The sequence below is a fragment of the Protomyctophum parallelum genome (assembly GCF_964188405.1).
Source record: "Protomyctophum parallelum genome assembly, chromosome: 4".
NCBI classification, from domain to species: Eukaryota; Metazoa; Chordata; class Actinopteri; order Myctophiformes; family Myctophidae; genus Protomyctophum; species Protomyctophum parallelum.
In genome coordinates, this window is record NC_139700.1 from 17,019,148 (window position 1) to 17,039,009 (window position 19,862).

The following is a 19,862-nucleotide window of genomic DNA, read 5'->3' on the forward strand; positions in this document are numbered from 1 at the left end:
AACTCGAATAATAATTAGTTTTAATCTGAAGTTTTAATCTGAAGATGGAGTGTCTTTGCTTAATTAGTTTTTTGGCTGCACCACAATTTATCAAGGAAGACTTCCTGGATTTAGTTTTGTATGCTTTCACCTGTTATTGGACTTCATTCAAGCTGTGTTGTCTCACGCACAACAAGCAGCAGGTACTGTAACAATATTGCAAATCATTGTTTGTTGGCAAGTTAGCAGCTCCACTTTGAAAATACTGAAGCACTTTGCTAAAGGGTACCATAGTACATTGCACTTTCTCAGGAATTAGACATTACTTATTTACTATGATTTCCAAGATTATCCAGACTGGTCCAGGAATTCAAAGGAGCAATAACACTCTGCTCTAAACTCACGTTTAGAGAGTTCACCAGTGTTCCAAGTAGAGGGATATGCCAGACAAGAAGGAAAGAACATGAATTATACTTTATAATAAATCTCCAGATATAAGAGAATACCAGCACTCACAGAACGCTTCTTTAAGGCACTTGTATTTATAATATACCATGTCTGCATAAAAGTGCCTTAAATAAAAGGACAGTGCCGTGAGTGCCGGTATTCTAGACAGAGAGCACATTTTGTGTACATTTCATGTGCATTCCACTCACGGAGTTCATCAAAGTGTGTGTCCACTCCATCAGGTCCGGGGATGGAACACACCAGCCTGGCCTTGAGGAAGGTGGTCCACTTGTTGGTTAGACTCCTCAGCCCGCCAACATCATTCTGAAACCAAAGAAAGACACCAAGAAATTCAAATCACGGCCTCTCTATTAATGCAGATGTCTTAACCTGGCCACATCCGCGACCGCAATCAAGCTCCCATGGACCGCTCACCGAAACCACAGTCTGTGTGTAATCCATCTAAAGGAGGACGCACACATGCTCGCAGACAATATAAAACCCTTCCAGTCTGTCTCCTATTTCCAGGACTAATTAGGAAAATAAACAGGTGAACCGCATGACTCTAGTAAGGATCTGATTATTTTGCTATTTAACGAGGCCGAACCACGGAACCAGAGACCCAGGGTAAGGAGGAGGATAAAGAAAATAATGTATAAGAGAGATGGCTAGAGGGAGGGCGTCATAGAGATAAACCCAGGCTCTCTGTTAATTATGCAGGGAGTTTGTTTGCATATGAATACCTTTTCCAAGAGGCAGCCTTTGACTGTGTGTGTGCGGATAAGTGTACTCAAGTGCACACTTTATCAAACTTGGCTCAGGGGCTTATTTAACTAAAGGAGAGACTATTATTATATTATACTGCCGGACAATAGCACCAAAACACACTTGCCCAGAAGAACAGCAAAATCCTTAAGCACATAACGAGGGTGTATTTCAATGTTGATAACCTTTGCCGATGGAGAGTGTAGGCTATTCTCACAATCCAGCAAATGCTGGATCCGACCCGCTACTTTAAACAAATTCAGAAACGGGACTCATGGTCGCAGCAAACGTATTTCCTGTAGGCGGAGACGACATATCTGCGGTGTAAACTCGCAGATCTTCTACTACATTGAATGGTAGAGTGACTGATGTTAGTCTGCTCGAACGTTACTCTTTTACCTGCTTTTTACTAACACTAACTTTACAAAGATGCCCAGAACATCTAGGATGAACCTGTGTAGTTTATGGCTGCTCCAACAGTAGTGGCAACATTCAACTTATCTATATCCAGAGACGCACTTTTCCTGACACACATTATTTACTTGTATGCAGGCAAAACACCCCACAGACACACTCAAGTATCCAATTATGGACGTGCACATGAACAGAAAGAGAAACGGGAGAGAGAGAGAACAGAAATTCCAAGGAATCGCCTCCTCCTCTGTCTTACAGCTTACTCCCAAGTCATAAATGCTCTGTGAGCGTTTCTCTGAGAATGTAGCAGCAGTCCTCTGAATGCTTATAGGGCCCTGCTGTGCTCAGTTATACAACTATGTGGAACCACAATGGTGCACAATGGAAGTCACCACAGAGCTCTCCCATCATACGTCTCTCCTGCTTCCATCCGCATATATAGCACAGGCAATGACGCTAAAGGTTACGTTTAGGAATAGTTTTAGGTTTTTCGCACCGTTTTACTGAGGTTAAGGTTAGGAATAAGGTCAGTTTTAGGCATAGTTTTACGTTTAGGAATACCAAGGAGACCGTTCAGAGGTTCGTCGAAATGGCAGCCATATCACTTCTTAAGATCTACATTTACAGATGCCTTCATGTAGAACCTGTGGACTTAGCGCCCTCTAGGGATATTGACGCCAGACTTCGGTGCCCTATTACTGTAGTTAAATTTTACTACTGTATTATGAATGTGCTGAGCAACAGCAAAAGGAGGCTGTATAGTGTCCGCAGAAAGGAAACAAGTTACCTCGACCTGACTTTTATTCAATCCCTCCTTTGGCTAACACACAGAAAACACGCAATCCCTCCAGGGTCGCAGGGACCAAATTGATGACAGGGAGCTGGCGCAGGGTCCCTCTCCGCTCCATTCATCTCAATGAGTGTCCGGGGAGCAGAGCGCGCCGCCCTGCCCCCGACGGCACAACACAAAGGGGGAGCCTACGTCCGTGATTTAGCCCTCCTGACATCAGCGGACCGGTCCTCTTTCAGCACACTACAAAAGAGGAATGCACCAGGAAGGGATCCATCCCTTCCCCCGGGCAGTGATGGTGGTGGTGGTGGTGGGGGGTGAGGGGGCACATCTGTAGCGGCCCGACGGCGAAATCTATCAGCTCGCCCTGAGGAGTTACAACTTCCACACACCCTGTCAGAGATGTCACCCCCCTGATGATGCCCCCCCCCCCACAGGTGCCTCACCTCTCCTCCCCTACTCCCTTTCAAGCCACACTCTACTTACTGCCACATCGCAATATCCACGTATCCTGTGCGAGGCTTGCCCTCCCCTCTCGCCCTATCCTGTCCGCGCCTCGATTATTCACTCCCTTCTCCTGCCCTCTCGTACCCCTAATTCTTCTTCTCCTCCAACCTCCCTTCCCTTCCCTCTCCCCATCCCAGTCGTATTTATACAGTAATGTCTCACCTTGCAGACGCGAGCCACGCGAGACAGGATGCTCTTGTCGCTTCCCTCCCGTGACACCTCGCGGAAAAAGAAGTATATCTTGTCATCGTCCGGGTTGTATGTGTCTGCGATGGGGTGAGCGGCTATGAACTTGGCCTCTGAAGAAAGGATGGAGAGAGAGAGGAAGAGAGAAGGGAGGAGAGAGGAGGAGAAGAGAAACGAGGGAGATGAGTGTTAAAAAAGGACCACGCGTCATTTTACAGCCCGACTGTACATAGACTTCCACGAGGAGTTGTACATATACTGTATATGTTATATGTGTAACAGTATGTGCATGCATCCCTTAGCATAACAAGTATTTACTCTCTCTCATGCATTCAACGACAGCTCTGATTTATCAGACTTTTAAGGTGAAAACCTGGAGGTCCAAGCCGAGGGAGAAGGGAGAGAGGACATGTGGAAAGAGAGTTTTCCCTCTTTTTTTAGCACTACTGTATGTAATTACAAACAGCAGTCACATACACAACAATGGCGCAAGCTATGCTAGCAAGTTGCAACACAGCACAACAAACATGCATGAGATGTGAGGATACAAAAGCGGAAAGACGAACGATCAAAGAACATTATGTTTAAAAAAGACATATGCTGATGATGAAAGACATAACGCAAAATAAGTTTTGGAAGAATTGCGGCGTGTGCTGTCATCGGTGTCCCGAGACACAGGGGAAACCGGTCTAAAGGTCTGAAGTGTTACAGCGACGTTACATCAACATTAGCTCAACCCCTGGAAGTCAAGCCAACCAGCCCCGGGTGATTCCCTGGCTGGAGCAGCTTAATGCTGGGCTGCTCACACACTTCATAGAGGCCCTTTGTTAATGCCGGAGCATTGCTAAGATGTTCCACAGACTCACAGGGAAAGACACACACACACACACACACACACACACACACACACACACACACACACACACACACACACACACACACACACACACACACACACACACACACACACACACAAGGTCAGGAATAATTACTCCAGCCCTCTCTTGTGCACCACGGCTCTGAGCTTGTGAAATGTGGAGGCCATGTGTCAGGATTTAGATCCCGGTGACAACTGTTGATCCACGACAACCTATCACTGGCTGTAAAACTGTCTCAACTGACTGGAGACACGCACGCACACACACACACACACACATGCGCGCACACGCATACGCACACAGGCACACACACACAAGCTGCGCACGCACGCACGCATGCACGCACGCACGGACGCACGCATGCACGCACACACACACACACACACACACACGCGCACACACACACACGCACACACTGTCACACACACACACACACACACACACATGATCTGCAGTCTTCTCTGTGTGCATGTGTGTGTGCATGTGTGCACGCCTGCACACACACACACACACACACACACACACACACATGATCTGCAGTCTTCTCTGTGTGCATGTGTGCACGTGTGCACATGCCCATTTGGCTGTATGTCTATACATGTATATGTGTCTATAATGTGAGTCAGACGGGTGAACCTTGTGGCACACTGTAAATCCACCAGTAGGTGTGGTGGCCCCAGTTCGTCCCAGAGTGGCATTCATATAAAAGCTCCAGCAGCCAAATGAATAAGTGGGCTGTTTCCTCTGGACTGGAATGCCAATAACCACACTCTACATCCCACCCTGGGAGCACAGAGAAGCCCTTTGTATGTACGCAGAGAGAGGTCGGAAACATAAAAAGATGAGAGGACAAGAAAAGAGCTTATGACTTATGACAGCACTCGGCATGTTTGCAAGTGTGTATTAATGTATGTTCATGCGTGCCTTTGTGGGGAGGGGTGTGTGTGTGTGTGTGTGTGTGTGTGTGTGTGTGTGTGTGTGTGTGTGCGTGTGCGTGCATGCGTGTGTGTGTGTACCATTTATCCAGTAGTCTTCGGAGATGTCAGTGCGTATGTAGTGCTGATCAGGAGGAGGACCCAACGAGCGTGTGAATGTCGTGTCTTTGCCCAGGAAGTCTGAGGCCGTGCCTGCATACAGGTACTGGTCTGTGTGGCAGAGAGGGAGACAGACAGGTTTATCATAATGAGACAGACAGGTTTATCAGAATGAGACAGACAGGTTTATCAGAATGAGACAGACAGGTGTATCAGAATGAGACAGACAGGTGTATCAGAATGAGACAGACAGGTGTATCAGAATGAGACAGACAGGTGTATCAGAATGAGACAGACAGGTGTATCAGAATTGTAGTCAGCAGTGATTCTCACTCTTCTTGTTTCAAGTCCCTAAAAAAGCTAGAATATTCATGAAACTTTCAACAAAATTCAATGGCTTTTTCCCCAGTAATTTCATGAAGCTAATAATTAATTAATTAATTAATCACAGAAATTCCATGAATCAGAAAACCAAACTGTTTAAGAACAGATGAAAATAGCTGATCTACAAGCTCACAATGTTGCGTGAAGCGACATGTTGTGAGCTTGTAGATCTGCTATTTTCACTAGTTTAGGTCCCGGGCGTCAAACGTCATTTCTCTCTTTTGGGTCTTGAGCTAAAAAACAATTGGGAACCACTGCATTAGACCATGGACCCCCATTTGATGTGATTCTTATCACTGGGATCATAATATACTGTGTTCATTTAACTCTGAGAGAGTATGGATGGAACCAAATGGAACCTGCTCAATGATTGTACGTCACATAGTATCAGCTTAAATGGCATAAACAAAAAGCATAGGGGGAAACCTGAATGTTGCTGAGTAGGTTTTTGTAATGTGGGCCAAAGATTTACTGTAAAGTGGGCCAAATATTCACTGTAAAGTGGGCCAAATATTCACTGTAAAGTGGGCCAAAGATTCACTTGGAAATGTAAACTGAGTCTATAATGTAAACAACTAAAAAAGTTAATCACCAATAAAGCTTTTCCACTTTGTCATGAATTTGGAACTGTGTGAGGGTACAAGTTTATGTTTTTACAAATCTTCTCGGTTTACAAGTGCACTCCCTGTATTTGTTAGGAAATATCTTTGACGGCCATGGTGTTAGATGGTTATTTGGCCTTTACGTGATGCAATACGATCATCTATTTAATTTCACTATAGTTTAGCTCATTAAAACAATACACAAACACAGACCGAGAGAAAGAGAGTGCTCTCGAGAAACGAACGCAACTGACGGGAGACAAAGCATGCAAGCCGAATCATATGTCTGAATATGTTTACAGATCCACGCCAAGTCATCTTGTTTATTTCATGTGTTGAACAGAGGGGCGCCTGGCCGCTTACATGACCATAATAGAGGAGAAACAAGTTCTGAGGAAAACATATTCACTCACCAACTGGGTGAGATCATCATATTTTCCTTTATTACACAGAAAAGTAATCGTCAGTGTTGAGAGTTTGGTTCCGTTTGTGTACTCTCAGAGTTAAATTAAATGAACACTTATGATTTTACATAATAGGAATGGTACTGATGCTGCAGCACAGTAAGCACAGTACAGTAACCCTAACCCAGCAAGCCAAATAACGCTATGATAACGTTATGATGACGTCCTCCAGTGACTCCGGTGACGTTCAGGACTAGGCCAGATCACAGCCCATATGGGGATGATCTTTACGTCATTTCCAGGACGTCTTCACCAATTTAAATAATATAGCTCATTCTGGGCCAGATCTGACTAGTTCTGATATGACTTAAGTTGATCTGGCCTCGATCGGACTCTCTCTGATTCATCCAGGGACGTCCGTCTTAGTGGATAAAATGTATGTTGGTTGAAATCATGATATTCTGGGCCAGATGTGACTTGATCTGGCCACAATCGAGACGTCACTAATTGGTCCTGACCGTGCTTGCTGGGTTAAGTCATTGGTTCCCAAACGTTTTAGCTCGAGAACAAAAAGATAAATTAAACGCTTGCCCGGGACTCAAACTATAGATACAGATCTACAAACTCACGAGTCATTTCGTGCTGCATTGTTGTCTTTTAATTTTTTGTATTTGTGTGTGTGTGTGTGTGTGTGTGTGTGTGTGTGTGTGTGTGTGTGTGTGTGTGTGTGCACGTGTGTGTGTGTGTGTGTGTGTGTGTGTGTTTGTGTGTGCGTGCGTGTGTGGGTGCGTGCGTGTGCGTGCGTGCGTGCGTGCATGTGTGTGTATGTGTGTGAGTGTGTATACATGCGTGCGTGCGTGTGTTTTAAACATAGGAAATGGAAAAAGCAGTTATTCACTAGTGGTTCGCGACGTTATTTGGCTTGCTGGGTTAACATGTACAGTACAGTACTGTGCTTACTGTGCTGCAGCATCAGTACCATTCCTATTATGTAAAATCATAAGTGTTCATTTAATTTAACTCTGAGAGTACACAAACAGAACCAAACTCTCAACACTGACGATTACTTTCCTGTGTAAAAAAGGAAAATATGATGATCTCACCCAGTTGGTGAGTGACCCAACAATGGTCCGGACCCACTGTTTGAGAACCAGTGTCCTATAAGTGATGATATGGTGATGTGGTGTTTATTCTGACCTGTGAGGACAGAGGAAAATGGCTGCCAGGGGTCGAAGGGGCATTTGAGCCGGCCGGACTCCACTGTACCGGACAGCAGTTGAAACACACCATTCTGAAAGTAGGCATTAAAGACGGAGAGGGAGACAAAGCAGATGTATTGATATTGCACCTTTGTATTGTGCACTAAATGCATGCAACCCAATGCACTGAATGCATGCAACCCATGCACTGTCCACCATTGAGACGAATGTACGATAGAATGTCTTTATGAGGATGCTGAAAAGCTAAATTCCTAACAATAAGTGTAAAATGTCAATTTTTCAGGAAATGAAAAATAGATATTTTTTGTTCAGGAGATGAAGAAACCCTTATATTTGTTTTAAGACAAAGCAATACTGCCTGTCTGCCTCATGAAAGTTGGTATTGTGACATTATATATTGTCAATTACTTGCATGAGAGGGGGAGAGGTTGTGCAGCTGTTTTGGCAGACAGTTTGAGGTTCCAATGGAGTTAAGAGGTTTTGTCCAAAGCACTTTTTAATACTTCATTGGTTCCACATTTGTATAGCTAACACACAGACATAAAGGGTGTTCAATAGTATTGATTTAGGTGGTTTCCTCCAGACAGCGGCATACCTCTCTGTGGCCCGTGATCTCGATGAAAGCACAGCTGGGGTGGAAGGCGCCGGTCCCGCAGCCGTAGACATGTGTACGGTTGTAGTTGTGGAGCACCCTGATAAAGTTAGCACACTCCAACTGGGAGGCAAGGAGGAGGGAGAGGGAGACAGAGCCAAGAGAAACCAAAAAGACAGTCTGATTCCGTTCTTATTTACTCCAGCTAAACAGTGCTCTGCAAACGGCTTGGAAATACATCGATATTTTACCGTCTGGTCTTCTTTTCCCCTGGGGACTTACATTTGCATTTTTTCCCGCCAGTTTACACATCTCCACTCGGTCCCGGGAAGCAGGCCAGCTGATCTGAAAGCAGATAAATGAAGGGAGACTCTGTGAGTTACAAGAAACACGTTCGATCATTCACAACACTATAGGCAGGCACAGATGTGGGGCTTTGAATATCCAGTTTAATATGCAAAGAGAAGGGGAAGAGTGAAAGAGAGAGCGAGAGAGAAACACTGTCACAGGGCCCTATTTTCGCAAGTGCCTTAACCCATATCCTAAACGTCTTTGCCATTTCTGAATAGTTCAAATAGCCGATCTACAAGCTCACGTGTCGATGTAGCTAATTGAACAATTTCAAAATGTGAAAAGGGTGGGATATATTCCTCAGCCTAGTAGGAAAGTATGTGAAAGATTTCACGTAAATTGCACGCTGCGTTCATGATTCCTGCAAACTTCGAAAGCCAATGTTAGCTAATTAGGATGGAATATGAAATGTCGGAAAGATCCATCTTGAACACATGACTAGATACAGTGTAACGATGCAGGATTTTTGGACAGAATCTGGAAAACTAAAACAAAATACATACATACTGCACCTGGGACGTATCCTCAGTGATGTATCCCAAGGTCATCTGGGTTTTCGGGTCTCCCAACATCATACCCCTCACTCAGGTGACCCAGCCGGGGTGATCAAGTCCCGACTTACGTCCCAGTAGCTACCCTCGATCAGTCCCATTAGGGAAAGACCAGGGCCACACAATCCGTTCCTCCTGAACTACTCTGCGTGGAGGAGTAATATAAAAATAATGTTTTTCGAAACTCAGCCTCCTGGTGGCGCTACAGGCCATTCTGGAAATGTTGGGGCAAAGGTTCATGTTGGCATCCAGGGAGTGTGTGTGCAAAGTTTGGCATCGACCGGGTTAACGGTGCCGGAGATTAGCTGTTCACAGACGGACACACGGACGGACAGAGTGCAAAACATACTATCTGCCGATGCATTCGGCCTGTTGGAGACAAAAAGGCAAAGACGTTTAGGGAGAAGGGGTAAGGCACTGACGAAAATACGGCCCTATGTATGTGTGTGTGTGTGTGTGTGTGTGTGTGTGTGTGTGTGTGCGTGCGTGCGTGCGTGCGTGCGTGCGTGCGTGCGTGCGTGCGTGCGTGCGTGCGTGCGTGCGTGCGTGTGTGTGAGAGAGCGAGAGAGAGAGAGAGCGAGAGAGAGGGGGGGGACTATATTCGCTAGTCTACACACTACTAGAGATTCAGGTACAAACTAAACCCTTTCTTCTCTCACTCTCTCTCTCTCTCTCTCTCTCCCTCTCTCTCTCATCTTTGAGGTTGTGCAGATTACTCTTCCAGTGATCCCACTCGCACAACAATTAACACCTCCAGTCATTGGCATTAAGGGGAATAATGGAGGGATAACGCCGCCTGTCCCCTCTGTGTACCCCGCCCGCCACGTTCACACATGTGTGATAACAGGCTTATGTGCTTAGCGTGTTCACCCCTAAATCCTACCAAGGGGAGCTATCGCCAAACTCCTTCATGGGTCAACAGAGCGTCATGCATGCATGCAAACACACACACACCAACATGTAAGTATGCGTGCGCACACAGACACACACACACACACACACACATACACACACACACACACACACACACATACACACACACACACGCGCACACTACGTCTCATGATTCCATACTTCATAAAGAAAATCAGTCTCATGGTTTGATGTATTGATCGAGCACAGTGCGAGGCTTGTGAGAGGACTTTAGCATTAGCCAGATTTTCGACTCAGATCTACATTACATGAAAGTGATCAACGGCCTAGTTTCTCAACAGCATGTGTTCAGATTGCAAAGGCCCAAGTCAGTGGTGGGAAAAGTACTCAAATGTTGTAATCAATACTGCAATATAGAATATAGAAATACATTAATATTTTAAAATAATAATTTAGAATAAAAAATGTACCTGAGTAAAAGTGCTAAAGTATTGGCATCAAATTGTGCTTGTCGTAAAGCAAAAGTAATACTCATTATGCAGAATGTCTCATTTAAAGTCTTCAAATTTCAAGTAAAAATAGCAGATCTACAAGCTGTGAGCTTGTAGATCGGCTATTTTTAAAATGGCCAAAATGTATATAGGGCTGAAGTGATTAATGTACGTTTTGTAATAATAATCTAAATCTACAAAATGACTAATAACTAAAGTTTAATAAAACAATTGTAGTGGAATAAAAGTCCAATATTTCTCATTGAGATGTGGTGGAGTAGAAGTCAAAGTATTACTCAAGTATACAAATACCTAAAAATCTTTACTTAAGTACAGACCGTAAGTAAATATACTCCCACCATGCACTGATCAAAGTTTAAAGATGTACTTCATTGCATCATGCTGATGGCCTGTATCTACCTGGAATAAGATGTACTTCATTGCATCATGCTGTTGGCATGTATCTACCTAGAATAAGATGTACTTCATTGCATCATGCTGTTGGCATGTATCTACCTGGAATAAGATGTACTTCATTGCATCATGCTGTTGGCATGTATCTACCTGGAATAAGATGTACTTCATTGCATCATGCTGTTGGCATGTATCTACCTGGAATAAGATGTACTTCATTGCATCATGCTGTTGGCATGTATCTACCTGGAATAAGGCCACACACACAAAGTAATAGACTTGCTTTTTCCGTGCCTGGGGGAACTCTATAGGTAGGCTCCGTAACGAACCGGTCTCCGACTGTTTATCAGGTTCAATGTCAATTTCAGAAAGCATTTGGAGAATTGGACGTATATATATGGCTATCTCCCCCCGGCATCGGTATCAGTGACCAGAGAGGCAACAGAAATGCAACACTTTAAGAGCAGGCCTAAGAGTTAAGGCAACAAGATAAAGATCAAATAAACATTATGTCGTCTCGCTCGCGGATCAACCGCAGCTGCGTAAACACACACTCGCATCCACAAACTTTAACATATGGGTTCCCTCCGAATCCTGTGGCGTGTGCGCACGCGAGTGTGTGTGTGTGTGTGTGTGCACGTGTCCATGTGCATATACATGCTGTTATGTACGTGCATGTGAGTGCCTTCATGTTTGAAAGGCGTACAAACGCGTCATGAGCAGAAAGTAGCAGTCTGAGATCATGACCTTTGGCCTTCACCAAGCAGACAGATCAGTTGCATTATTGTTGTTGACTGAATGGTGAATGGGTGCTTCTCCAAAAACAATACATGACTGATTGCATTCCTCATTCACGGGAACAGGGACACTGGTAAGAATATAATACCTGGCATATAAGACCTTATGCCCCCTGCTGATTGCCAGACATGTTTAAGTGCCATGATGAGAACTTAAGTGGTCCTCTCTCATGATGAGCCATTCAGCACGCATAGCTGAGGTTATTGGGATGTCTCGGGTGACTCCAAGCATGAGTCTGCATGCCTGAGGATCGGGACAGTTACTGTGCGCAGGGGAGACACTCCCAACTCAGCTGTTCAGACTTGAATCTCTTCCAGAATCTCCCTTATGTCGGAAGGGTGACTCTGACTGATGCTGCGTTCACACTGGCAGATATACTGACTAAATATACAAAGATATAAAGCTACACAGCATATTTGTAGGTTTGTATCTTTGTAGGTGAGGTCTAAACTAGCTCAACTTTGATGTAGCTTTGTAGCTGTAGGTTTTGCAGTAGCTACAAACATCGGATGTATCTTTTCATCTTCATGTCGCTGACTTCCATTGAAAATGAATGTTAGACTTGGTATCTTTGCATCTGCCCATGTGAACACAGCATAAACATTTTCTAGACTACTTAAACAACTTCTTGAGTGCAGCCAGTGACCTAAATTAATCCAAAGTTAACCAAAAGTTGACTTTTCTTGTGTTGTACTTATTTTTAGGTCTGGGTTTTGCTGATCTAAAGTCTGAATGTGCTTTCAGTCTATATAGGCCAATGGAGCCCTGTGTAAGTGATCATTTTGAGCCTTTCTCATCAGCAGTACTGTACCTTTCTGGGGTTCCTGGCCAGGTTGTCAGGGTCCAGCAGATAAACGTGGTCCTTGGCCCCCAGAAGAAGACGACCCCTCTCCTCATCCAGAAGCAGAGTGTGTGAGTGGAGGCCCTCAGAGGGTCCGAGGAACACAGACACACTGCCACCATTTACCAACTCTGATGGAGAGGCACATGCAGAGACAAAAGACAGAGAGACAAAGAGACACATATAGAGACAAAGAAAGACATTATTGAACCATTGCAGTTTGTATACACAGATAATTTTGTATTGATTTATATGTTTGGGGTATTTTCTGCCTTTATTGCTTTATTAATAGATATACAGTAGAATGACAGGAAATGGGGAGAGAGATGGGGGGATGACATGCAGCAAAGGTCGTCAGGATTGGGAATCGAACCCGTTGTTAATCAGGCTGGATTAACAACCTAGGTGAAGAGAAAATATTTTGCAGATTCTGCCAAACTTGTCCTATTGTTGCAGAGCCTCATGTGGCCTCTGCGTGAAGATGAAGCATGTCCTGGCTTGGCTAAAAAAAACAGTCTAATCCTCTGTGGTTCAACACCTCTGCTACACACAATGACAGGCAGATCACACATGTTCAATGGGGGCATTATCAGGTATCATCAAGGTGTCATCATCATAGCTACAATAATAACAATGAAAGAAAATATCTTTCTTAGATTAGGCAAGCTGGTGAAAGGCAAATGAGGGAGATTTTGATTCATGGGCTGATAGTGTTTCTAAAACCACGTGACTGACACATCACAACTCCCTTATTGCCCCTAGCAAGACCTCGTCTTCAGTTGACAAGAACATTATGAGCAGTTGCTACGGAATATATACAGTAACTGTGAGATGACCGTGATCTGAGATGCAGGTCAGGGCAAGCTACAGTATAGGGATTGTTGAACACCTCATTTTATGACTCTAAGCTAAGGTACTTTATGATGTAAATCTATTTTATGACTTATATGGCAAAAGAAAAAAACATACAGAATTCGAGAAATGTCCAATTACACACACACACATGCACGCACGCGTGCACACGCACGCACGCATGCATGCACGCGCACACACACACGCACACACACACACGCACGTGTTAAATTCACAAATTAACAATATATGACAATATGTTTTCATTTGTGATAAACAGGGCCTTTGGTCCTCAACATCAAGGGTCCATTATTCACAGATGGTGAGTTTTGTGGGAGCTCAGTGCTGACTTCATTCTCAACACAGACCCCCGTGTCCTTGATCTGAGGAAATCTCTGCAATCACCAGACTCCATTCACTGCGGCAGTATAGCAACATGCCTAGAGTAAACACTGGCCCAGTGTGGGGGGGTCCAGTGGGAGTCTTTCTGAAAGGATTGACATTGTGATTGCCCTCTCCGCGTGAAGGATCGGTGAGGTTACTAACCTTCAATATTTGAACTTCTAGGGACCCCCCACCCTACGCGGCCATGGCTTAATACCTCCTCCTATACACACGCTCACACACATCACCCCCGCATGCTCATATCTTTCACCCCCTCCACAACACACACCCATACACACACAAACACACACACACACACATATCCCCCGTGCCCTCTCATGCTAAACCTCACAGAGAGATTAGCCGTGCTAGCCTTTGGTTAACGCTAATCTGTTCTGTAAACACCTAGCACTGTGAGCCCATTGAAACGGCCATCTGAGCCGTTAGCCCATAGCTTAGCGCTGCACACCTTTCATCGGTGAGGAGAACCCTCAGGCTCTTCATTAATTTGATAGTTTCAATGTTGGATCTCCTGAGAGCACTCGATCGTCCACTGGTTTGAGTAAGGAGGAATCAATGGGGCAGCCAGTAGGCTACTGATGCTGAAAACTAGGCCTCGATCAAGCCCCCATGATGCTATACTTTTTCTGTTATGCATGATCTATACAGACAAAATCTCATGTCCTCGGGACAAAGGTTTTAACATACATTAGCGTATTCATTATTAGATGTAGCTGTTGTGAAATTGGAGCCCTCTGCATTCAGGCAAAGTTGAGATGACAGACCTGTTTCCATGTTCCATTTGAGCACACAGACTGGCTCTGTTATGAATATTGAGTGTAAGATGTTCAGTCCACGGTTTCAGAAAAATAAACAATGTAACGTTACAGGCAGCTGACATGTGCTATAGCCTCTGATGTTAAACCAGGCCGTTGTCCCAGCCTGGTTTGTATTTGGTCTCATTTGAAACAATATGGCAGCATATTCTAATAATTCACTCAGCATTTACTGTAGTACATAAAATAAAGAATTTCGAGTGAATGCCAGTCCCTCCCTTTTACCCATGCTTCGAAATGTTCCATATGTTACGAAACAGGCCATGGAAACAGGATTTACTGTTGCATGTAATTCATATCTACAAGCAAACTGGTATGCCGGATGGAGGTCAACCTGTGAGTTATTATTGAGCAGCTGATTCAAATGAGTTCACAGGAAGATCGAAGCCGCCTTTCGTCTTATTTGTCTCCTCTTATATAGCCTATGATTTCTGAGCCATGGTTTATGGGTCTAATATATAGGCCACAGAGCCTATATTCATATCTGTGCACATGTGGTCGAACGTCGTTCCTCTCATTGCACGTCAAGAACAAAGGCATGAAAAACAACTGCGCAGAGCTGCATAATGAAAATATTTACATTAAGACCAGATGATGCTGCTTTCTATTTAGGCACAGGGCCACGTTGTACTATAAGTTAAACGAAATATTGAAATGTTCAAAGGCTCGTTGCCAAATCTTACAACGTCATGTCTACTGAAAAGTCCTGAACTTGGACAGCTCTTAAAAAATGGTACTGGTGGACGAGACCTGCGGCGTTATCCAGAGGAAAGTTCATCCGTCTCTAGGTCCACGCGGTTGTTTTGGAGGTGTTCACTCAATCAGGGATGATTCCACACTTTGATCACTGGGCCCTTCACTCACCGTGAGCCTTGTTTCCATAGGCGGCTGATGTGATGTTTGAAGTGCATGATCCCCACTGGCGGGTGCTGGCTTTTGAAGAGCGTGTCCTGACGAGACGATGACAAGACGTATGTATACGCATGATGTGTGCACCGGGCCAGACATGATTTCACTCTGGATGGATTCATCTGCACTTCGGTCAACCAAACTGCGAGCGCCAAACATGGGCATTGTTGCTGTAGTGCCCATGAGGTCTGCGTGCAACCTTTACTTGCTTGATGGCCTTTCTCACAAATGAATGGGCGATATACTGTACAGCAGAACACCTCTCAGCACAGAAATTCAAGTTCCTCACTGTTGAGGAACATTCCAAATAGAATAATGGAGAAACACATTTGTCTGGGAACGTTGGGTCCATTAGTGTGCAATCATACTGTATGTGAAATGAACAAATAATCATCTTTATTTTATCGACTTCTCTGCTTTTGAACCAACATGAAATGGGACAATCACAAACCACACAGAGCTTAGTCGTTGGCCTGAACTGCTGAATAAACACTAACTCCAAGCGGTCATTATTCCCTGCATGCTGCTACTTAAACATATTTATGTTGGACGGCAATGGACGCTTAGGACGTAAATGTGCATCTATTTTCAGACCTGCTGGGTTTGGGAGGCCGTCGACCGTCGAGTCGGGAGGTTGCAGTCAGAGCAAGTTTACTTTTTAGGTCACAGCATGGATTCAATTTCACGGAGCAGGAGCGTACGGTTCATTTGCGTGCTTCGTATTAGGCGCTACTTTAAAGGCTTAATTTATACTCCCTCGCACGACGAAGAATAAATCAGGCTCACGCACAACGAGTAAAAAGATTAGAGAACAACCAGGTGCTGAGTGGAGGTAGACGACTACACGTTGAGTTAGAAACATACGGTTGGTGCTCCTAGGATCAACGAGACTAAAACTTGAAAGAAAATGAGCCATCCGAGCACGCAAAAAGGTTTAAAAGGAGAGGGCGGGCCAGGACAAGATTGCCTGAATAGCCTAGTGTCTCACGTTGGCCTACTGTATATATGGACCAGTGTTTGTTTGCTTGCTTCATACTTGCCCTGATGAAGACCAGTGGGTCGAAACATGTTGGCTTTTTAACCTTTTTGATATGAATAAAGTACCGTGATTTTACACTCGCTCTGTCCTTTTTTCTTTTTGATTGCTCAGATCGGCCCTCTTCTTTCGAAAAAAAGAGAAGAGTTTGTATTGTGGCCAGTGATGGATGGAGAGTTTGCATGTAAGTATGCACCAGAGTTTGGAATAGGCTTTAGGGGACCAATAACATATCTTTCTCATGGTGTCACAAAGCAAACAGACTGCGTTGACTTAACACTGAACACATATGGCACCATGCACACTGCCACCGTAGAATGGGACAGGCTGATATATACACACTATGACAGACTGAACAACAGACAGAGTCCCAGGAGCTGGGAGCATCAGAATGAAATGCACACTGAATATATGACCACAATACATCAGCTGCATATTTATTTAAAAACATATATTTGCCATTCGGTCAGTGCCGACATAAATATGTCAAAGCGTAAACCGGACTGCAGGTTTACGCAATGAAGATTTACATCACCGTGGAGGATTAAGGGATTCCGTACTTTTTTTTTTGATACGAGAAGCCCAGAGAACATTCACAGGTCCATCAGGAGTCAGTGACAGAAGAATTAGTAGGGGGGTTAGCATATTAACCCAACTGGCAGCCTTAAATCTCTCACTCTGTTTTACAGTCCTGTTTTAAACCCCATTTACTTTAATCACACATTAATGTATGTTTATCTCCTTCTGTTTCCCTTTCCTTCTGGAGAGAGAGAGAGAGAGGGAGAGAGAGGTTATGCGTGATATACTGTATTCTTGGGTCTGTGCCATGACGTGTACCCAAACTAGCAAGCTCATAGCTTGTATCGCCTATTTCGGGTGTGCCACACACACAATCAGCAACTGAGAACTTTAATACCTGAGAGAGACAGAGTGCAACAGAGAGAGAGAGACTGACCAACTGAGCAAAAAAAAGAAAGAAAAAATAAGTCAACACGGTTATCTTCACCACACCACCCATGAATGATGTTACATTTCTGAGACATTTAATGTTTAATTTTAAATCCTAAATCCAGTATTTCAACTCGTACCTTTGTAGCTGAGTTTGACTCTGGGGACACTCTGCTGGATGCTAGCCTCAGCAGGGAGGGTGGCCAGCAGCAACATCAGTCCCATCAACGGTATCCCTGCTGGGTGGGATGGTGCCTGTTGACTCCTCCCTCCACCTCTCTGGTCCTGATTCAGACTCCGTTCGGAGTCATCTGTCTTCATGGTGAGGCGAGAGAGAGAGAGCGCTCTCAGTCGATGTATACACTCTCACCCTGGTCTATGTTGCTGGTAGAGGAAAGGAGAACATCAGTCAAGGGTCACGCTAGGGAGGTGCTGATGTGGCTGTATGGTGTCTCTGTGGTGTGTGTGTGTGTGTGTGTGTGTGTGTGTGTGTGTGTGTGTGTGTGTGTGCGTGCGTGCGTGCGTGCGTGCGTGCGTGCGTGCGTGCGTGCGTGCGTGCGTGCGTGCGTGTATGACATTCACCTATTCACACGACAGCAGAACGGCGGCGGAAGTAACCATGCAAGGCACCAAGCTGCTCATCAGGAGTAGTTCCTGTGCCTCGCTCAAGGACACTTTGTGTGTATATACAGTACATGTTACTGAGTACTGTACTGTACGTGTGTCTGTGCACATGTGTGTGCGTGTGTGGTGAGTTCACACAGCCAGGGTAAAGTCTATTCTAACCCCTATAGGATGTGTACACACACATCTCTGCTGTGAGCATTCATTCAGCTGTTTCACCATGGCTCCCTATAGGCATGCCTCTCTCTTTAACCAGACCTTCATCAGCTGTTGCCGGTTGCCCACTTTCCCTTTGTGTCGCGTCTAAATCTGTTTGCTCAAAACAAAAGGTCAGGCCAACAAAACGGCGACATTCTACCATCCTTCAGACAACTGTTGCTCTTTCACGCGTTTCTCTCTCTCACAGGCGCTTTCTCTATCCGTCTGTGGCACCTCTTCCTCCTTTCACATGGTAAAACCATGCCCGTTCTTTCATGCATACTCTCTCGCTTTTTAAATTCTTTACCTAAATGATTCTGGCTAATAGTTTCAGCATTAGCCCGATGACCCTGTCAGCTCCTCTTTTATGCGGCATAATAAATGGGACGGGTCCTCCCTGGGGCTTCACGCCGCATTAGATCCGGCAGTACCGCATTAGTCAACACTGTCTGAAAAATGGCCAGCATCAATGGAGCAAGCAGCACATGCTCTGTAAATGGACATTGACTGTTTTGTAAGCATGTTCAACTTGAGGAATGGCCACACTACACCACACGTATGAGAAATTACAAGATGGAAAAAACAGTGAGGTAAATTTTCATTTGATTTTTTTGGAGGGAGTTTAATTGATAACGTGAATTTATACCGTTGCCATTTTCTCCAATTTGTCCAACAATTTCTGCTGTGCAAAATTGCAGTATAGCTTGGCTTGGCTTATAGAACTGCATCGCCACACATTCCGCATGACCTATCGAGCTACTTATTAACCAGCCAATCAAGGGTGAGGAATTACGGAATGAATGCATCGGAAGAATGCGCGTCCTCCCTCCTCTCGGCCCTCACTCCTCTCTGTCCACCCCTCTAGCATAGATAACATACATCAACCTGTCCATGGACAGCATAAACACTGTCCAAACTAAATGAATGGCTCACATGTTTCAAATATTAGCTGTATTTGGGAAAACGCCTAAGGAAATTTGACACTTGGGCCAGAGATGATAAATGCACACACGTACCTCTGACAAATAGTGTGCGTGTGTGGCTGGGGGAAATGACGATAGGTGGCCAGATATAATCATGTTCAAAAACTTCTGCTCGGCAATGAATGTGAGTTTTTGTGCGGGCATGCAGGGCCGGCATGCCCGCACAAAAACTCACATTCACATCGACCACGACAGGCACTCACACCAGGCAGCACACACTGACTGAACCGCATACACTTGCAGTTCATGATGAAACTGGTACGCCGTCCCTCGTCAGAGAGACACCATTTCACCTAATTTATCAGAGATCATGCCAGAGATCATGATAGGCAACGCCGAGACATGAGAGATATCCACTGCTGCTAGCCAACGAGACCATGCCGCTACACCAGGGGTGCCCAAAAGGTAGATTGTGATCTACTAGTAGATCACAAAAGCTGTGCAGGTACTGTAGATCATCATTTTTAGGATCTGCCACTTCAATTAAGGTGACTTGATTGATATAAATATGGCCTATCAGCTCAATATTTCGTTTTCAAGAACTGTGCACAAAAACGTTGGTAGAATCATA

The 19,862-nt window shown here is 44.7% G+C and overlaps 1 protein-coding gene across 1 annotated transcript in view; it reads right to left on the reverse strand.

The window, feature by feature from the left end:
• The window catches only part of sema3d (sema domain, immunoglobulin domain (Ig), short basic domain, secreted, (semaphorin) 3D), a 58,489-nt gene that overhangs the window by 29,542 nt on the left and 9,085 nt on the right, over nt 1–19,862 (reverse strand). Inside the window, exons 2-9 of the mRNA XM_083763187.1 lie at nt 17,627–17,870; nt 12,492–12,652; nt 8,485–8,547; nt 8,206–8,325; nt 7,588–7,681; nt 4,983–5,111; nt 3,065–3,201; nt 636–750 (exon numbers count right to left, since the gene is read on the reverse strand). Of these exons, the coding sequence (XP_083619313.1) occupies nt 636–750; nt 3,065–3,201; nt 4,983–5,111; nt 7,588–7,681; nt 8,206–8,325; nt 8,485–8,547; nt 12,492–12,652; nt 17,627–17,807 (1,000 nt within the window). The 5' untranslated portion in view covers nt 17,808–17,870. The remainder of the gene's footprint in view (nt 1–635; nt 751–3,064; nt 3,202–4,982; nt 5,112–7,587; nt 7,682–8,205; nt 8,326–8,484; nt 8,548–12,491; nt 12,653–17,626; nt 17,871–19,862) is intronic.